This window comes from Catharus ustulatus, chromosome 5 (genome assembly GCF_009819885.2).
Source record: "Catharus ustulatus isolate bCatUst1 chromosome 5, bCatUst1.pri.v2, whole genome shotgun sequence".
Lineage (NCBI taxonomy): Eukaryota > Metazoa > Chordata > Aves > Passeriformes > Turdidae > Catharus > Catharus ustulatus.
In genome coordinates this window covers 58,928,498-58,950,303 of record NC_046225.1, presented here as the reverse complement: position 1 = coordinate 58,950,303, position 21,806 = coordinate 58,928,498, and the positions used below count along the sequence as shown (strand labels likewise).

Here is a 21,806-nt window from a genome sequence, read left to right as displayed (position 1 = left end):
ATGCTACTAAAATTGACTGTGACTTTTGAAAAAGAAACAACCAAGGCACTGCTTATGATACATAGATGTTCATTTATAAGAAAAAACTGCTTCTGGAATGACTTTGAAAGGAACTGTTGTGAACAAAATTTAATATAAATTTCCTAGAAGAATACTGACAAGCTTTTTTTTTTTTTTATTTCTTTGGTGATGTAATACTACTTTTGGCCAAGTCATTTGCAAGCAGTTAATGGCTGACTTTTTCAGTAATTGTTAAGTACACCCATCCTATTCCAGAATTAAAATATTTCATTTAATATAGGGCATTAATATAAAGGAGTTTTTAATTACTATGGGTTTACTGGTAGAATGCAAATTTCCGTTAGATATTAGTCTATCTGTGCTTTGTGACTCAGGAATATATCTAATTAGATTTTCTCTGGAATAGTGGATACAAAGTTACACTCTCTGAAATTCAGCTGATTCTGTGAAGATAAAGCAGAAAATTAGAGGATTACGAAGCTTGAAAATATGGATTTGATTTGTTTTCTTTACAGAAAAAGTGGGGTAGAAAAGATTTTTCTTCTGTATTTATAAAATCTTATTCTTCCTGTTTTATGTTAATCTCATTTTCTAAAATGTGATGTGTTTCAGTGCCTACACATCAGCTTAAGTTAAAACATACTTAGATGATCCTACTAAAACAAATCCTTTATCCAGAAGAACTTGCAAATATATCCCAGACCTGCACATTCTGTCCAATAGAATGTAAATCTCACTAAAAGGAAATTTTAGGTAAAGTTGACATAATGTTGGTGCTAGAATTGGTAGGAAATTACCTCTCAGAAATATGCTGTAGCAAGACTTCTTCTGGTTTTGGACCCACATAATTTGTAACCAAATTGGACAGCAGTAAATTAAATCTGCTATTCCATCTTCTCATGAAAAATGGCTTACGTGGATCCTGTAAGGTGCTTCAGTTTATAGAATCAATGTGTATTTTTAATAAGGAGAATAAACTGGAAAATACATTGTGTCCTAATTTAATGCTAGACCTTGAGTTGCATGCCTTATCCTACCTAGTTAAGATCATTATATGTTTAAAATATGTGAATGTCGGCTGGAGCCTCTCCAGCACTAGGTTAAGAATCTCCACATCTTGGACTAATAGGCAGCTTTTATAAATGAGGCTTATGATAGCCTCATGTGGGAGCATTGCTACTGCAATTTCTCTTTCCCATATACCCAGAAGCATTTTTCCCTCTCTGTCAATCCAAGACCTCCTCTGTATTATGGCCTTCCCTGTCCACCTTACCACCCCTCTCCTGCCCAGATCCTCTGCACATGCCTTATGTGTTTTCCTGTGGCAAGATTAATTCTTTGGCTGGTTTTCAGAGCTCCACATCTGATCAATGCCAGGTTAGGCTATCCCTGGTGGTTAGGCAGTTGCTTGCTGCCAAACAAAGTGTGTAACAGGAATGGATGGATGGCAACCATGCTCTTCATGGCTAGTTTAATTTGGTTTCTCAACTCCTTCCTGTAACTAAAATGAGGAGTTTATTATCTGGAGGGTTTACCTCTTCGGGATTTAGCCACCTGAGTGGAAAAGTATCTTAGGTGATAACCATCTTTATTTTCTGGGATACTAAGCTAAAATTGTTAATGGAAGGACAGAAAAGACTGGAGTGTGCTCTAACCTGGCGTTGGCCTTAACTTAAGCAAGTTTTTGCTTATTCAGGTATTTACCTTCTGCATCTAGCCAAGTGTATAGAAGAAAAGTGATCTTGTTGCTTTTGCGTCCTGGTCATCATTCCCAGTCTGATACAAATTGTGTTTCATGGGTCCCAAAAGTCTCAGCCAAGGCAAAGAGTATGAATGAGCATCGTGTTTGTGGAAAAAGTTTTCCGTCTTGTGCCATGGGATCCCCTTCATTGTTTAAAATACACCTGAAATCTACAGCAAGGTGACAACATTTTCCTAAAAAAGGTTGTGGTAAAGTGAGATTTCTTCATCTAGAAGATTTTTCTGAGCTTTTGGGTTTTTTCTTGAGTTCATCATAAACCATACAAAAACAAATTCTGCTAAGTTAAAGCATGGCTATATCATGATCTCTTGAGAAACTTTACAAAAAGAAACAATTTCCGTTAGAATATTTTCTTGGAAAAGCCTACTCAAAATATATGAGTTTATATTTGTACTGCACACACACAGACTCATATGTCTCAATCAGAACTAAAGGGAAACAGAAGATAGTTAAAAGGACCAGAGTAAAAGAAAAAATAGGCCAATGTTTCTGTATCTAGATTTAGAAAGGCTCTTTCACCTTAAATTCTGAGGCAAGGTCCTTGTGAGTTAGAATATGGCAGTAAACATGGATTTTTGATTAATTTTATTAAGAAGACTTTGGCATTGTCTTCAAGTACATAAATCACAGAGTTGATATCTGTGCATGAAAGAGGGAAATAGCTTATTAGGTAAGCATGGAATGTAGTTTGAATAATCATCATGGCTTTTCCTGTAGTACTTTTGGTATAAGAGTTTCTTACCTTATTTCCACATAGCAGAAATTTGCACTGCCATAACCATGATATACTGGGGTATGTGAGGAAGTAGCTTCTGTTTTAAGTATGCTCATCACTGACTCTGTTTTGACTCATTGGCAACTGGGCCACAGGTCTGTATCTGCATTGATTTCCCATGTGCAAACCTCTGCAAGTTCAAAAACTTCTTGGAAAAGGGTTTCCATTAGTAAATTCACACTTTGCAATATGGGAATTTTAGATTGCAGTCACTATACAGGCAAAGCAAGTGTAGCCAGTAACTTTAGCTACAAGTTGAAATTTAAATAATTGTTTAAAGAAGTTAGAAGTATGATAGTATTAAATCTTAAAGTATGTAATTTGTGTACAGTAATCTACAGAAATTGTGTACATCTTTAAAAATATGGCAGTTGTTTTTTTGGCAGGTAGCACATATATTATTTGGTCTGTAGGAACATTCATCTTCCCATTCCATGATTTGCATATTCCAATTATTTCATAGAAATCTTCAGGCATTTCTGAATAAAAATTACTATGAAATTGCTATATATGAATAACATGGAAGATAATTAACACTAATTCAAGATTGAATGTTTTTATTACAATTCTGTCTTAAATTTTAGAAAAGACTTGTATTCTCTGAAAATAAGTTTTCTTTAAATATAAAATCAAGATTTGGTTTTAATTTATAATATTACTCCCTACAGGTTAAAAGGTTGGGCTGATTTTTTGGTGGGATGGTTTATTGGGTTTTTTATTTTGGTTTGGTCATTTTTGTGTTGTTTTTTATTTTTTTGGTAATGAAAGAAATAAAAATTACAGTAGTTTCACGACCATAAGGCGCACCGGACTATAAGGCGCACCCCCGGGAGTCCAGCAAAAATTCGCAACTTTGTAGATCAGATAAGGCGCACCGGACTATAAGGCGCACTTTTTTTTTGCAGCGAGGCTCCACTCCCAGCTCCTCCCACGCGGTTACTGGCCAAGGCCCCGCCTCAACCTGGCAGCCATGGGCCCCCGGGCCCGCCCAGACCCGGGAAGGGCAGTGCTGAGGGCCCCCAGGCCTGCCTGGACCCGACAGGGGCGGTGCTGCGGGCCCCTGGGTCCGCTCCCACTCGGTAGCCATGGGCCCCCGGGCCCGCCTCCACCCGGCTGCCGTGGCACTGCCGGCTCCTCCCATGGCTCACAGCTCAAACTTCCAGGGTGGCAAATGTCGCAACTTTGTCCATCAGATAAGGCACACCAGACTATAAGGTGCACTTCCGGGTTCGGGGGAAAATTTTAGTCAAAAGGGTGCGGCTTATAGTCGTGAAATTACTGTATACTGAAAACGAAAAAAAAGTAGTCTTCTTTGTTGAAGTATATTCCTTCTAGTTTCTTATGCCTTTAGATACTTGTTTAGCTTGGGGGTTGTATTTTTATAGTGTTGCTCTTCTTTTGCAGACGGTTAGAACAAAATTCAATCAAGGTCATACCTCCTGGAGCTTTCTCCCCCTATAAAAAGCTTCGAAGAATGTACGTACCAAATAACTTACATTTATCTACATATATGCATTTTATATATATATGATAAAAACCAAGTCAAGATGGTAAAGGGAAACTGCAGCTAATGTGTGAGTACTTAAGAAAGTTTGACTGCCAGAAGGTAAACTGATATGGTAGCCTGATTATTCAGACCATAGAGCATCTTTGCATTATTGATAATAATTGGGTATTTACCAAATATTGAAATTGTATTGTATAGAAACAATATGTTACTGTAGTGAAAATTCTAGTGGAAAAAGAGAATGAGGATAATTTCAGTTTATTTTTGAGGCTGTATAGCTCTGGGGTTGCAGCAAGCAGAGGATTCTTAAAAAAATGTACTTAAGCAATTAGGAAAAGTAAATATTTTGTCCTTTTTTTTTTCAAGTGTTTTGAACTATTTTTAACTATGCATTTTATTTCAGTGTACTGCAATTTTAGTGGTTTTATATTAAAATTCTTTGGCAGTGTCTCATGTAAATATTTCAGTTTCTCTCTCCCATTCATGCTTAGTTCTAATTATATATGATCTTAAAGTTCATTACTTTGAAAATAGCTTGAATTAATTAAATCAAATTTTGTTTCAGTGACCTGAGCAATAACCAGATCTCTGAAGCAGCTCCAGATGCTTTCCAGGGCTTACGTTCACTCAATTCACTGTAGGTATCTGTTTGATCTGTAAACAGAAGCAAATTTCTCATATTCTTATAGTGAGATTATTTTGGTTGTTTGGCTCCATACAAAATTTTTGCTATGAATTCAATCAATTCTGAAAGTTGCAATAGTCATTTCAGAATGATAGTGGTAATTGAATAGTCTTTTACAGTTGGACAGCAATAATGTATGGGTTTTTTATTAAATATGTTTGTGGCAAAGAGTTGAACAAAACCAAACATGTCTTTCATTCCCTAGTTAATTGTTGTTGCAAACAGAAAATCCAGTTAGCAGTGTCCCTTGGTATGCCTGTAATCAGTGAGATGCTGATTCTGCAGAGAGCTCTTTGGGTTGCACACCTTTTGGAAAAGTGTGTGATCCTGCTGCCTCATAGCACCACAAGGATATTGCAAGTATCAAGTGGTTACTATTAAATTCTTTTCAGGAAAATGGGTATTTCTCTATTTCTGAAGTCAAAATCCCATGGTGTATGCCTTTCATAATGGTAGCTTTGCTTGCTTTGTTTCCCGGTACAGAGTCCTCTATGGAAATAAAATCACAGAACTTCCAAAGGGCCTATTTGAAGGACTCTTTTCTCTGCAACTGCTGTAAGTATTATTTTTTTTTAATTTATTCTATTTTGGGATCATTCAAAAGGGTAAATATGATGAGAGATTTATGCCAGAAGAACTGGCAGGAAATCCCATGTGTAAGATCAAAGTACAGTAAAACCAAATTATGCTAAAACCAAAAGAGTCAAGACTGTTGTAGGCCAGCTTGCCATTCATCCACAAATATGATCATATCAGTTAATGTTTCAGCCTAAAATGATTAAAATGAAATTTTTCTCCTGTGTGAAATTTCTAAGGATAAAATTCACAAAGATATGATACACTGTAAATGGCAAAAAGGATGTTTACAGATATATCTATAGTTGTGTGGGAACCATAGAAGGAACATTTGTGTGTTTTATGAAGGGAAAATATAGTGGAAATGCTATGCAATTGCATTTCTAGTTGTGTCTGTGAAAGAACAGTATTGTACCCCTGTTTTGTTGATGACTTCTAATGTTTTGTGGCACCCTGTACTATTCTTTTAATCTGTGAACTCGAACTGCTACTTTGTTTAACACTTTTGAAATTTCCACATGTAACCTTTTAAACCATTGCTGTTTAGATTTTATACTGGAATAAAGGATGTCTATTGATAAGTTTATCAAAGATTGTCAACATTAGCATAAGAGGCTGCACTGTAGGTGTGTGGTGTAAAAGAAATATGTTAAATAGACCAGGAAACAACAGTGGTAGTTATGAAAGAATTTATCCCAGAATAAGTGACTTGTTGAGTTAGAGTCTTCTTAAAGAATTTAAAACATCTTCACACATGTTTAGAATTGTCTAATGTCCAGACTTTACGTTGAAGTGGTTGGCAAAATGTTTGTTACTAACAACTAATTGAAGATGGCAAAACAGAAAATATATACAAATAAAATGCAAGTTCTAGCACCACCTAGAGGTTTGCATTTTGGTTTACTTTAGTCACAAAAATAGTGTAGTGGTGAAAAGGATAGGCTTTCCTGTTTTCCTTTAAAGATGTTTTAGCTACAGAATATAATTCAGATCTGGTTAAAAAAAAAAAGAAAGGTAAAAGACTTTTCTAAACTCTCAAGTCTGTATTAAAAAATGTCTGTACCTTAATATGGGTTGTATAGGTAGTACATTCAGGTCTAAGTAAATTTCTACTTGTGTGGCAAATTTTTTTCTCAGAGCATTATGTTTCAAATCCACCATTTCATTCAATTTCAGTCTCAAAATGGAAAGAAGTAAAAAATATTTGGTTATAAAAATGCATCTAATGGAATGGTGTTTTTTTTTTTCCTCTTCAAAAGGACTTGGTTTAGATGGGCTTGTTTGTTTTAACACTAAAAGTCTGGGAGGTACAGGGAAGAAAAGGTTCCCTTTGAAGATGCAGAGGAGAAAGGATCCAAGACAGATTTGGATACATTCCATGCCACCAGTTTTTACAACAACTCTGTTAATGTGGCAGCATGCTGATTAGTAACATATAATTAAAAGTGCCACTGCACATCTCTTCCAGCTAATGAACACAGTGTTCAGTTCCTTTTTTGTTTGTTTATTTATTTGGCAAAAGAAACTAGTTTCTTTGAATATACGTGATTTTTTAGGCTTGTTTCTTTGCACGGTACACAAATACCACACAGATATTCTACCAGCACATAGAAGAATTGCGATTTTTAGCTAAATAAATGTAAACATTTCAACTCCAATGTTCAAATATGTAGGAATATGTATAACCTGAATAAGATACTTCAATTCACTGAGATTCTTTATGTCACTGTCAATTATTATTTCTACTACATCTCTTGTTCTGGTTCCAAAGGTGCACAAAGAATTGTCTGTGAAAAATGCTGAAGCTGTGACACGGAGCAATTTCTTTCAATTTTATAATTATCTTCCATTAAACAGATTATTGAATGCCAACAAGATCAATTGTCTGCGAGTTGATGCATTTCAAGATCTGCACAACTTGAATCTTCTTTCTTTGTATGACAACAAGCTTCAGACCATTGCAAAAGGCACCTTCTCCCCCCTACGTGCGATTCAGACCTTGTACGTATGTTCTTGCTTATGGCTTTCTCAAGTATGACTTCATATTCTACAGTGCAGTAAAAGCACTGGGTACTGCTGAGACCAAAGGGAAATAATGTGTGATATTATTGTTTTTTTCCTTCATGAAAGGCATTTGGCTCAGAACCCATTTATCTGTGACTGCCATCTGAAGTGGCTGGCGGATTATCTTCACACAAACCCCATTGAGACCAGTGGTGCCCGTTGCACCAGCCCCCGCCGTCTGGCAAACAAAAGGATCGGCCAGATCAAAAGCAAGAAATTCCGCTGCTCAGGTAATTTTCTTAGTTCAGCTGCTATTTTTCCTTTATTGGCAAAAAAAAATAGTGGTTATAGAAGTCCTAATGAAAGCAGCTGTCTCTCTACAGAATTATTAAACATCACAGAATTTTTTTTTTAGTTCATTGACTGAATAGAGGGAAATCTGGGAAGTCATAGACTATTGGATCACGGAACATTACTGTAGTTAACATATTTGGCACTGTTTCTGAGTAGCATTAAATCTAACAAAATAAATGTAATATATAAAACTTGAGAATGAAATGCTAAAGTTATTCACTACAAGTATCACCACCATAAATCATTTTTTAAATTTCCACAGGGTCTGGAATATGTGAAAGATCTAAAAATTTCTAAGCTAAATATGGAAACATAACATATTCCTTTTATACAGGGAGCTTGCTTCATACTGAAAATTACTATTTTCTTTTTCTAATCTTATTCCATTTCCTACTTACATTTCTTTAAATCCTAACTTTTGTCATATGGTATCCAGCTGTTCCAGGTGCATTTCCCATTCTACAGTTTATTCAGTCTCAAGTGCAAATACCAGATGAAAATGGTTTTGTTATCCATGTTCCGGATACAGTTATGACTATTCACACTTTGTTGTTTATCAGCTCTCGTTGTGAATACACTTTTTTTTTCCTACTAAATTATCTGTAGTTAACTGCAGTCCATACTTTAATCTAATAAAACTCATTCTTTGCTTGCTGACATTCAGGTGCATCTTCTATTTTTTTTTCTCTTTATTTAGCTAAAGAACAGTATTTCATTCCAGGTAGGTTTGGCTCTGCAGTAAGATTGACTAACTGCAGATATTCTCTCCCTTTCACCCCAAAAGCAAAGTTTGTCATAGCTTTTAGGAAACTGATGCATGTGTATTAACATTAGTCTTTACCTGTAGCTATACATAGTTTTCCTTTGTAGAATACTAGTAATTCTGTTTTCTGAATATAAGAGCTTAGCATGCAGCTCTGTTTACCTTTTTCTGTCTCACAGATTTGCACACAATCTACCAAAATTATACCAATACTTAAATTATTTAGAAGGTTGCACCTGCTAGTTCATATTTTAACTGACACTTTTACTTACCTTGTACCTTGCCTTTCTGCTGCTGCTGTTTTTAAAATGTAGCTCCTGAGCTGCTTTTAAACACAGGAAACCATGCTGCTGTCAAAGAGCTAGCACAATTTTAAACATTCTACAAATGAACATTTTCTTACCTTGCTTTCATGCTCTACGCTGGCTGCATCTGCTGCTTGCTCACCCTCCTTTTGTTTAGGTAATCACAGTGGAATGCTTGGAAAAGAAAGCTGATATTCTTAATTAGAGGCATTCTGTAGTCACATGCATACAGTTACTCAGAAATGCTTTCTATTAAACAAAATATGAATTTAGAGTTGGGGTGGAATAGCAATCTACACACTGCTTCAAGCTACAATATATCTATGATATTTTTAAAAAGGATTTACCAGTGTTGGTCCTAGCTCTTTGAAATATGGATCTTTCTTTCTTTTACCTTGCTTGTTAATGTTTCCTTAATAGAAAAAAAATATTCACTCACATTATATTCATAACAGATTATAAATAACAAAATAAACAAGGGAATAATGCATCTATTGATGAATTACTGTATGTGATTTGCAATCATGATTTTCTGCCATGGTTTAATATCTAGAAAAATACTTACAGTAATTGATTAGGACACCAATGCACTTCTTTCAAGTACTACAGGTATATCATCCTTCTGCAGTCATCTGAGTTGTTGTCTCTTTAGCTGGTATGTTTAACAGCTCTTCTCCAAATGCTGTGTGATGTAACACTTAAATTTGCAGCAGTCATGTGAAGTTCATGCCCTTATACTAATACATTGTTTGGAATATGAAGAAAAGACAAAATGAAATATAAAATAAGGCAGTAATTTGTCAGCACTGGCATCCACAAAAATGTGTTTTGGAGCAGCATAAAACAGGGGGATTCAATTTCACAAACCTGTAGTACCACTCAATTCCTTAATGTGTAGAACAGCTGTATTCCTGCCACAGAGTGACTTCTACTCAACCTTGCCAGCACAACTTTTGCTTGTGAGTTAGAAGTGTTTTCTTGCCAGTAAATGTCTTGACAGCCTGGTTATAATATGGCCACTCATGCAGGCTTATTTACATATCCTTTAAAAATTGCTATTCCTGGGGGAGGGCAGGGTAAGGGGGAAGATGAAGAAGAAAAAGAATAAAATTTTTAAAAAGGGGCTATATACATGCTTCTTAAAATACAGCTTCTGTTATTTTCTCTTTCTATCAGATTATCAGGGAGATACTACCTAAAAGTATTTTAGTTGTTGAAGGCATTGTCTCTGAATATTTAATTGTTTAAACTAATAAAAATGATATACTCTGGATGCAGGAGAAAAAATAAACAACATATTTGTAAACTTGTTTATTGGTTATTAAAAAGTGCTAAAAACACTTCCTTATACTTAAGTGAATACTATCAAATAATCTTAGCATTTCTTTAAACACCTAAATATTTTTAGCATTTGTTTTAAATATGTCATTTGGAGAAGTTGCTCCACAGACATTATCAAGTCTTAGTAAAATTTCATTATAGTAATTTGGAAGACTAAAGGTTTGCAAATATTAAATAATTTATCTGAAAAAATATCATTTATCTGCTACCTCATAGAAGTACTCTATAGTAGTTTTATTATATGGATTACTAAAACATTTACAAGTGGTAGATAACATAGTATGTGATGACTGTTGAGTTTTTCCTCCTCCACTGAGCAACCTGTTTCTCCTATATTTGGTTTATTAAGGATTTATGTGGCATAGCATGCACATTTCACTCGATGATCCTTGTGGGTCTTTTCCAACTAAGAATATTTTGTAACTCCTATATATGTTCAGGGAGCAGCGAACACATTCAAAATAGTGAAGAATAATTCATGGGAGGCATGATCATCATTTTATATGAAATCTGTAATAATAATCCCCAATCTTATCTTCGTTTTTAAATGCCACTCAAAATGAATTATTCTTTCTTTCTGCTGAACACAATGGCCCTAACACCATCTTCTAATCAAATTAAAGTTAAGTAGAGAACGTGAGAGCTTAGTTCATGTTTTTGTCTTAATTGGCATTACTCTGTCTTTCTTTCCTTCTTGGCTATCTTTACTTTTTCAGGAGTTCACCATTTTGGCTGTAAGTAAAGTTCAGTGTCTGAACTAAATCACAGTGTACCTCCCAACCCCGATGCACCTTCTACTAGTCTCAGTCTTTTCACCTTTGTCCAAGAAGAACCCACAGGTCCTTTCGGCTTCTCTTTGTTTTTTTTGTCACCCACCCTCAGTTCCTTACTGGATGTTTTTTCCTGATATGTTTAGGATGTTTTCTTTGACTGACACTGGGAAATGGTGGAGGATACTTTCAATGTGGTTCTTTTTTTTTTCCCCCTTTTTTTTTCTTTTTTTTTATATATTATATTTTTATTTAATCTGTGACAGTGATACTGTTACTGTGGCACTGGACATTCAGTATGAGAATGCCATGTCATGCAAACAAGTATTAAACTTCAAATGCTTCTGTAATTTATACCCACTCCTTCCTCTTTTCCCTTGCTCTTATCCTTGGCCTAATGGATGCAGTTTTGATAATGTAGCGAGATTTTCTGTTGTGCTTGATCTAACCATGTGGTTGTGAGGTATGAGTAAAACATGGTTCTGTCAAGCACCATGGAACGTCACGCAGCTTTCTACAGCATGGCAAGCTGCTGAGGCTTAAGTCAGGATCACACATTTTTAAAATTAAAGCTTAAAACAGGGCATTAATCTTGTTTGTTGAGATGATGTGGAGTATCGGGACTATAAAATAAAAAACACAGAGGTTAATGAAGTCCAGTGAACAATACAAATTTGTAACCAGAGATAAAGAAAAGGTGGCATTCAGGATCTATTTATTCTTGATACAGAGAAAGAAAACAAATTCTAAAACAAACAGTGGCATTTGTGTGATTAGCTGTAAACAAGGCTAGACTGGCTGACAACATAATCAGCAGAAAGTACGGCTGTGAAAAGCTCAAGTTAATGTTATCCTGCTATGTGAAGTTGGTCTCAGTTTCTTTTTCCAGCATATCTTAAGTCCCTATATTTAACCCTCTCTTGAAGCCCTTGTGTCTGTTCAGTATCACAAAGTTTATCATACATTTCCCAAGTTGCCCACCCGTTATCTGCATTGCAGACGTCTTTTCAACCCTCTCAAAAGAAGCAAATCTTATACTTTATTGACATATTATCTGTGTTTTGACTTGAATCTTCTACAGGCACTGAAGATTACAGATCCAAATTAAGTGGAGACTGCTTTGCAGATTTGGCTTGCCCTGAGAAATGTCGCTGTGAAGGGACCACAGTGGACTGCTCCAATCAGAAACTCAACAAAATTCCTGATCACATTCCCCAGTACACAGCAGAGTTGTAAGTTGAACCCATAATAAAGGATTATTTAATTATGGTGAAACAAACTAAAATTGATAAATATAAAACCATAGCTTTACTTTTTTTGAACAACAAAAATTGAAAGTAACATCTGTGGTGCAATTCAAAAGACTAAATATTAATAAAAATAATTTATGCATTATTTCAATACCATGTAGCTTTAAAAACCCAGGATAAAGAAATAAGATAACTATTCTATGTTTCTAGCTCTTCAGGACCTTAGCAATCCACTTGGATTTTTTGAAAGGTAGTGGGGTTTCTTTTGCTTTTAACTTTTAACTGCAGGAGAAAGTGGGGCATGCAGTAACCAAAGAGGTCTGTTTTAAAAAGTGCTACCTAGAACTTTAAACAGACAGAGATGATTCTTTTTATGCAAAGCATACATCACATTTGTTGGGCAGGAGACCAGAGGAAGATAAAGTAGACAAACAGGACAGAGTTAAGAAGATGAGATAATAATATAATGAATAGAGATGGGGAGAGAATAACTCAGAGATTATTACTTGCTTAATAAGTGCCATATGGGAATGATTTGTAGGTATTACAAATGAAGTAATCTTCAAGGAGGGAGTGAAAGATAAAATTATGACAGCTTTACAAGGTTTGTCCATGTGCAAAGAATAGTATAAAAAGGAATTGAGGAGATGGTTGAAGGATTGGCAGAAAGGTAGAAGAAAGTGGATGTCATTGCAGAGCAAAGGTGGAAGGAAATAGCTGGTTTTCCGAGGAGATTCAGCTTAAATAACAAGGCAAAATGTCGAGGGACAAAAAAATGGGACTTTGATTTGACATAGTGAAGCAGTATAGAGATGTGGAGAAAAGATTATTGTGATCAAGTTGTCACCCACAGGGGTGAGATGAGCAACAGGATGGAGCACCTCTTAAAAGAGCTGTCCACAGCTGGCATTAAAGCAGCTCTATGGCAATCAGATATGAAATAATGAGACTATTGTTAAGTATTTGAATATCTGGACAGGAAAAGGGATTTAAAACTGAAGTATTTTTGAAACAAAGATGGAGACTTTTTTCTCTCTCCAAGCTGGAAGAAGGAGTAGAACTTAGTAATTTTCTGTGCTGGTTTTGGCTGGGGTAGAGTTAATTTCCTTCACAGTGGATAGTATAGGCTTATGAATTGGAATTGTGCTGAACAAGGGCTGATAATATGGAGATGTTTTTGTTCTTGCTGAGCTGGGCTTACATAGAGCCAAGGCCTTTTCTGCTTTTTGCACTGCTGTGCTGGCAAGGAAAGTTGGGGTGCATGGAAGGCTGGGAGGAGACACAGCCAGGACAGGTGACCCAAACTGACTCGAGGGATATTCCAGACCATGTGAGATCGTGCTCAGTGTGTAAAGGGAGGAAGAAGGAGGAAGAGTAGGCCATTTGGAGTCATGGCATTTGTCTTCCCAAGACACTGTTACAATTGAAGGAGCTTTGCTCTTCTGGGATGGCTGAACATCTGCCTGCCTGTGGAAAGCAGCGAATTAATTTCTTGTTTCTTTGCTTGTGTGCATGGCTTTTTATTTCCCTATTCAACTGTCTTTATCCATGAGTTTTCCAGCTTTTACTCTTCTGGTTCTTTCCCCTGTCCTGATGGTGGAGGAGAGAGCAAGTGGTCATGTTGAACGTGGTGTCTTGCTGGGTTTAAACCACATGTTCTTATTATAAATCTGAAAATTACAATGCAAGAAATAAAAATTGATACAGTCTTGTGTGAGGAGAGATAGATTTCAGTGGAGAATCACATTTTATGTTATCCAATATTTTGAGATAAAATGTTTAATTGAAGAATAAAAGCTGATAGAATAGGTGACAGGTTAAAGTGTGGGAGGAGATCATAAAGTAGTGCTTGTATAAATGAAGTTACTGAACCAAGAGAAAAGGAATGGAGTTGTTGAAGTGATTAAGCATGCATTGCTTTGATATTTAGGAGAAATCATGTTTAATTGCCTCTTCTCTGAAGAAATAATAATCTTAATTTAGCATTTTAATTGTTTTTTGTATATTTGCATGCGGAAGATATACTGACAGGTGTTTTCTGTCTATAATTATGGTTCCTACCTGTTAAATTCAGAAAGAACAATCAAATAATCAAGGCTTATCTACTCTGTATCCTAATCATTCAAATTTCAGTCAACAATTATTTTTTTACTAAGTATTTGGTTACAGTACTTCTTTCAAAAAATATCCAGTCTTATTTGAAGGTGTTAGTGGATTGAAAATCCACCATTCCCCTGAGACTGTTACAGAAGTTATTTTATTTCACTTCTGTTTTTTTTTTAAATGGGAACTTTTAGTTTGAGATGAACTCAACTCACTTCAGTTTCCATCATTGCTTCTTTTATATATATTTTTGCCATTAAAGAGCCCCCACTCTATCCAAGTAAGATGGTGTTTAACTGTAGCAAAGTCATTATTCAACCTTCTACTTGATAGGCTGTACAGATTGTTATTTAAGTTATTGGATGTAATAAAAATTCCAACAGTCTTGCAAATACTCTAAAGAGGATAGAGAAATTAATTATTCTTTTTCTTTCACTTCTGCTAGAAATCCATTTGCTCTAGCCAAATACATTCTTTTGGTATTTGCCTCACCCGATGCAAGAGTTACAGCTCTTCCTCTTGTTTCCTGCTGTTATTCCTGGTCTTTGATGCACTTTGTTGTTCATCTTAGGACTTCTCAGTCTAGTTCTAGGACCATTCTTTGATTTCCAGTTCAGAGGGTGATGTTTGGAGTTGAATCTCTGCTTAGAAATAAAGATCAAAAGTAAGGAAAAAAGTTGTCCAAAGGTAGGCAACAAAGATGGCGAAGGGCCTTGAAGAGAAGCTGTGTGAGGAGGGTTTGGGATCCCTTGGTCTGTGCAGCCTGGAGAAGAGGGGAGATCTCATTTGCAGTTACAACTTCTTCTTGAGGGGAAGACTAGGGGTAGGCACTGATCTATTCCCTGTGGTGAACAGTGACAGGACCAGGAACTGGACCCAGTGTTCTTTGTGGGTCTCGTCCAACTCAGTATGTCCTGTGATTCTCTAAAAAAAGTGTGTATTGTGTAAATTGCAGCAGTAATAATAACACAGTGAAAAAACCCTGTTTCCTCCAAGTAGTTGTTGTTTTTTTTATAAAAAAAATCTGAAAATATTAATATAGTTCAAAACAGATACTTAATTGCAAAAGTTAAAAAATTATAACTAAACCAACTAACTGCTGTTCTAACTTCCTATTTTGTCACTTGCTCACAGTCTTCCAGAGAAACATTAAGCGATCTGCCTAATCTGACAGAAAAGTATTTGATAGAAAGGACAAGTTTATAATTGCACCTCAGAAATAAAATATTTTTCTGGTAGCTTTCTAATATATAGGAAAATGCAGGAAGCATTTCAGAAATCACTCAAAATTAAGTCCCCAGGAGAAATGCTAAATAAAAAATCATTTCAATCTTATATGTGGAATTTTTATAATGATTTTACAATAGATGATCACCTAACAAGGTAGTTTTGGAAAGCATGACTATCACTGCAGTATATAGGCTTCCAGGAAGGTTCAGCTACTGTTTAAAAACGTGCAATATCTTAGCCATTGTGTTACTAAAACGGAAAAAACATCAAATAATGCAGACAAACAGAGTGTGTAGACATCATGACCAAATGTTTCTGTTTACTTTTTCATTTTGAGAATGGTATTTCAGTACTTTATTTGAATAAACCAAATAAAAATAATTTTAAGATAATTTTCTTGATCTATTGATTGACAGGTAATAACTATAGTTGCTGTCTTTACCAGTGAAGAGCACTGGGCTCAAAATATAATATTAAGATCCAGAATGGAGATTCCGCCACATCTGTAAACTTTCCAGTCATCTGTAATAATTTTGATTCCATTGCGTGTAGACTAATTTAAATAAAATAAATACTTTTTAAATAAAATAAAAATTAAAATTCTGCACATGAAATTAGACAGAACTATTTAGCACTGGATATACAAGACTGAGGCATAAACAGCAAGTAGGTCAAGATAAAAGGATATGGTTATCATACATATTAAAGATGAAGGAGTGCTATTGGTCACTAATACAAATTTTGTTTCAGGATATATGTATAGGAGTGTAGAATGTAAATTATGGGAAATAATTATTGTGCAGAGCAATAGGAAAGGATCAGCTGGAATACTGAGTTAAAGACTTCATTTTTCAAGAAATATGCTCAGAAAATATTCAAGAAGAACAAGAATCATAGAAAAGATTTAAGGATTGAATGCATTTGTGTGGAAGAAACTTGAGGGAGAGACAAATTACTTTTAATAGGTAAAATATTGTTGCAAAGATCAAATTGTTTACATTTTTCAGTGGGGTTAGAAATGTTTGCAGTAGAACAAGTAAGTATTAAAACAGTAGTTTTCCTTATCAAGTCATTCTAGATGGTATAGTGCTTGAAAATTATTTGAAGATGTCAGCATTTATAGAATGGTCAGTGGTTGTGTTGTTGATAGATAAGGTAAAGAAAAATCTGTTTAGAGTGAAGAAGTAACTTTGTTAATTGACAATGTGAAAGAATACTTTATATGGTCCTGCTAAAAATCACATTAAGTCATTCAGCTGATTTTTAGAGGTGATAGCATCCTCTGGAATTCAGGTTCCTTGTAGTTTAGTGTGATATACAAATGTTTTGTGTATATTCAAAAACTTCCATCTTTTCTCTTTGGTTCCATGCTGAAACTGTTGAACAACCATACCTTCAGATTTACAATTTTAATTTCCCTTCTGGCTGTGAATGAGAATGAACAGGAGAGAAGGATGAACGAGCAGCTTTCTTTAATTTTCTGTTTTTTTTTTTTTTTTTTTTTAATCTGTCTTGCAATAAGGCAATTCTGAAAAGTATTCAATTAGAATTGTGCTGAATTTCATTTCACAGTGATCTTGTCAGTCATATCTTCTCCTTCCTATTGACGATTTCTAAAGAAATGCTGGGCAGACTCCCTTCCTTAATAATATGGATCCATTAGTGCCTATAAAGGATCTGAGACTCATAATTTCCATTTTCTTTCCAAGGAGAGGAAATAGGGAGTACTGGGTCAATGCAGGTATTTTTTGAAATATGGATGTTCACCTAGCCTAGCTGCTGTCAAAGGTATACTGTATTTACTGTAAGCTTGACACCTGTGCAGGAGAGAGAAGTGCCCAGCTATATTGTTGCTTGTTGCATGCGTTCTTAGCTTTTTCCAGTGTCACAAGTCAGCATTTAATGCTGCCTTAAGCAATGTATGTGTGCCAGCTGTAGTGGTATGAAGATAAATCATGATGAGGGAAGTGTTTTTAAATTAATGGGAAGACCTATACAGTGGGTTTCATTCCCTATTAAAAAGAAGAGTAATTATTTCATTCTTGTAAATAGTGTTCTGTGAATACCTCCAGATGTCTGGCAGACTCCACCTGATATTCTTTGAAGAACAGAAGACTAATCTTCAGTGGTTTATATGTCCTTCTTAAAGACTTTTATTTATAAGTTGCCATAGAATCCTCCCTTACTTACATTTTTGTTTGAAAAATTAAAAACATCATCTTATGATGTTTATTAACTGAAAAGTTAAAACTTTTCAGATTTAGCTGTATAAAATTTTGTGATCAGGTGGTGTTGAAAATGTTTTATGTACACCTATGTCTAACTAATGAGAATGTTCATTCACAGAAATGGGAATGTTCATTCACAGGAAATATCAAAATTAGAAATGTCACTATATAAGGAATTGTTCTTCAGCTACCAGTTAAATATCAGATGTTCAGGGATAGCAGACTGAAAAGTTCACTTAATGTGGAACATTCTATATCAATCCCTGAATAATTGTTTTCTGAAATTGATGTAATTTCTTTTAGGCGACTAAATAACAACGAGTTTTCAGTCCTGGAAGCTACTGGAATCTTTAAGAAACTTCCTCAGCTGCGTAAAATGTAAGTGCAACTTCAATGACCTTGTCTATTCAGATATTAGATTAGCTCCTTGCTGTGTCTCTCCACCTTTCTTATTCTAATCTACAAAAGATTCAGTTTATTCCAATCAAAAATCAAGAATGGGTTTAAATTAATCCCTGAGGTAGGTCAGAGTTGGCAGCTCTCCTGCATGGGGCTTGGCACTGCCAGCAGCCACTTCTCATGGTGTATAGCACCAGCACCTTCACGGCAGCATCCAGCCAGCTGGTCTGTTATGCAGCCACAGCAGGGAGCTCACAGGATAAGCTGCTTAGAAAAGATTCCAGTAATCTTTTGTAACTTCCTGTATTAGTCTCTAACCAGACAGTCTTGCCTCTTTCAGCACATTAAGGACATGCCGTTGATTCTGTGCTTCATTAAATGGTCATTAAGTGAGGGGAATATCAAAATTTAAATGACTGAGAAAAAGTAGTTTGATAAGTCATCCATGAAAATCTGTGTTAACAGCTAATGTTCTAAGAGTAGTTTATAATCTTACCAATTGCAATTGTTGCTAAAAATAAGACTATGAAAAGCTTTTCTTTAGCTTATGTAAAAGACATATTTGAGTGTAGATGGTTTAGTTAGACTTTGTGACTGTGCTCAGTCACTTCAGGATTATATCCAAACATAAATAGTAAGTGAAGAAAGATGCAAGTATAAATAGATTAGTAGACACCAAGTGACTACCATTTGTAAGAGATCAGTATTAGTGATCAAAATCATAAGGGAGCAAGAGTATTGCTTCAACTATTGTTAGCCTTAAGCAGATCCTTGCTGGAGTGATCACAATTAGTTAAATATTTATTATGGATATTTTAAAATTAAAATATTTTTGAAACCCCAACAATTTAAAATGAACTCGCCTTCGACTTCTCCACTTGAGTAGGCCTTATAACTTTGAATTGGGCTGCAATACTTAGAAAAAAGAGTGATCACAAGAGTGATCTTTCTGGTGATGTTAGATTCCTTGTTTTATTCAATCTTCAGGAATCTCAGATCAGCACTTTTTATAGCTACAGCCTACTTTGGAAATATCAAGTATCAGTATGAACCATCAGTGGGCAAGGGAAGGCTACAGATGTCATTTATCAGGACTTCTGTAAAACCTTTGACATGCCCCACCCCCAGCATCCTTCTCTCTAAACTGAAGAGAAATGGATTTGATGGGGGAGCTAGATGGATAGAAATTGTTTGGACAGCAGCATCCAGAGGGTAATGTCAGTGGCTCAGGGTCCTAAAGACATCAATGACAAATGGTGTCCCTTTAAGGTCTGTATTTAATGTTGTCATCAGTATATAGTTGTCCCTGCCTACAGCAGAGGGACTGGAATGGATAATATTTAAGGTCTTTTTCATCCCAAGACATTCTTTGATTGCAGGATTCTACAAAATTTTAAAAAATACTTGATGTGTCATACATGCACCTACATGCACACACATTTATACATATATCAGATCTTCATATTTCTTTTAAATTGATGAGGTGTTCAAGACAAACAGAAAAAGAAGGATGAATATTCATCACTCTCAGTGCAGCTGTCTGTTGGAACTCCCAAAGGCTTTAAACTCTGGTTAATTGAAAGGGGAAAAAAATGAAAAATATATAGATTAAGAGTTAACTATTTTTAAAAATACTGCTCCATAACTTTCTAATGTAGTTATAATTTGTTATAACATTCTTCCATTGAGAGAATAATACAGTGACTGCTTAAGCATCACTGGAAAGTAGTGAAGTACTGATTTGCAGAGACACCAATATGAGTGAATTCTATATTTCTGTCAAGCTCATATTTCTTCTGGAGGTTCAAAATAGGTGCAAAGATCTTTCTGCACAGATGACATTGAAAAATTGAGGTTTAAATGTTTCATTGATTTGATGCTTCATCAGTAATAAAAAGCATGTGTATGCAGTGCAACATTGATTAGCTATGCAACATTAATCTTTAAAATATCTGTGTGAAGTGGGTGAAGTAGTATCTGTGTTACAGCAAGAACAAAAAAGAGTTTTAGGAAACTGAGGGCTTGACATGGACAAGCTGTTGATATTAGAAATAATGGGTTTCTTGCTTCCAGTCTTCCACAGCACTATGCAGACTGAACAGCTCCACTGTGAAACTAAGTGAAAGCTGTAATTGTGGATGGTGTCTGTTTAGACTAAGTCTAAAGTCTTTTACACTATTTCCCACATCATTCTTCTGGATAAACTGGCTGTTCATGGCTTGGATGGACATCACTGGGATACACATCACAGAAGAATGGATGGCTGGGCCCAGAGGGTGGTGAATGAAGTTAAATCCAGTAGGGCAGACAGTCACAAGTGGTGTTCCCTAGGGCTCAGTATCAGTTGTGTTTAATACGTGTATCGATGATCTGGATGAGAGGATTAAATTCACTCTCCACAACTTTGCAAATGACACCATGTTGGGTGGCAGTGTTGATCTGCTGGGGGTAGGAAGGCTCTGCAGGATAGATGGACCAAAGCCAACATCATGAGATTCAGCAAGTCCAAGTGCCAGGTCATGCACTGTCACAACATCCCCATGCAGCACTCAGCATTGGGGTAGAGTGGCTGGAAGGCTGGGAAAGGACCACTGGATGCTGGTCAACAGGTGGAAATGAACCAGAGTGTGCCCAGGTGGCCAAGAAAGCCAATGGCACCTGGCCTGTATCAGCAATAGTGTGGCCAGCGGGACCAGGGCAGTAATTGTCCCTCAGTGCTTGTCATTGGTGAGGCCACATCTTGAATAATTTGTTCAGTTTTGGATTCTTCTCTACCAAAAAGACATTGAGGTGCGGGAAAGAGTCCAGAGAAGGGTAAAAAAGCTGCAGGAGGGTATGGAGCCCAAGTGTGATGAGGAGCAGCAAGCAAATGGGTTGTTTAGCCTGGAGAAATGGAAGTTTAGCAGAGACCTTATGACTCTTTGCACCTATCTGAAAGGAGGTTGTACTGAAGTGGGGGTTGTCCTTTTTTCCCAGGGGACAAGATGAGAGGAAATTATCAAATTGCAGCAGAGGAGGTTTCGTTTGGCTTCTCCATGGAAAGGGCTGTAAAGCAGTGGAACGGGTCACCCAGGGAAGTGGTGGTCTTGCCATCCCTGGAGAAATTTAAAAGACTTAGGGATACATGTTTGTAATGGACTTTGCAGTACTGGATTAGATGCTTGGACCTGATGATGTTAAAGGTCCTGTCCAACCTAACTTTATTGTACCCTTCATCACAGGCAAGGTGTAGGTTACATTTCAGCTAGGCTAGACAGAGTAGTCACCACTAAAGATCCTGGGTTTTCTTCTAATATTATCTTGTTTTGAATGATTTAAGCACCATTCTAGAAATTGCTTCAAATAATGTTTGATTTTCTTCCCAACACCATTAATTCCATCAAGGAGTCTTTAGCTTTACTTCCATTCCCTTTGTCTCAGAGAGGTTTCAAGATCTTTTTAAAAATCAGTGGAGTATTATAACACTGTTTAATGTGTGGCTGTGTACTTTTGTAATATGTGTAAATAATGATATGAAACAAACTAAAGGACGCTAATATGAAAAAAAATAAGAAAATGTGTGCTGTTTCATATGTTTGTTTTTGTGTCTGTATAGTACAGATACTCCCCATTTGGGATGTAATTTCCACATTTCAACTAAAATTGTAAACACTAAGTATTTTGCCAATATTTTAGGTCATTTTCCCCACATTTTGATCCACTTTGCAGGCAAATTGCAGATACATGAATTAAC

General features: G+C 35.9%; 1 protein-coding gene across 10 annotated transcripts in view; it reads left to right on the top strand.

The window, feature by feature from the left end:
- LOC116996308 (slit homolog 2 protein) overlaps positions 1-21,806 on the top strand; it is a 259,704-nt gene that overhangs the window by 192,057 nt on the left and 45,841 nt on the right. For 4 of the 10 annotated variants that reach the window (XM_042779249.1, XM_033059734.2, XM_033059736.2 and 1 more), the window contains 8 exons: positions 3,963-4,034; positions 4,631-4,702; positions 5,234-5,305; positions 7,184-7,327; positions 7,457-7,620; positions 8,382-8,405; positions 11,945-12,095; positions 17,978-18,052. In XM_042779249.1, the coding sequence (XP_042635183.1) occupies positions 3,963-4,034; positions 4,631-4,702; positions 5,234-5,305; positions 7,184-7,327; positions 7,457-7,620; positions 8,382-8,405; positions 11,945-12,095; positions 17,978-18,052 (774 nt within the window). Of the gene's footprint in view, positions 1-3,962; positions 4,035-4,630; positions 4,703-5,233; positions 5,306-7,183; positions 7,328-7,456; positions 7,621-8,381; positions 8,406-10,809; positions 10,828-11,944; positions 12,096-17,977; positions 18,053-21,806 lie in introns of all 10 variants that reach the window. The other 6 variants (XM_033059740.2, XM_033059738.2, XM_033059739.2 and 3 more) reach the window with 2 other exon arrangements.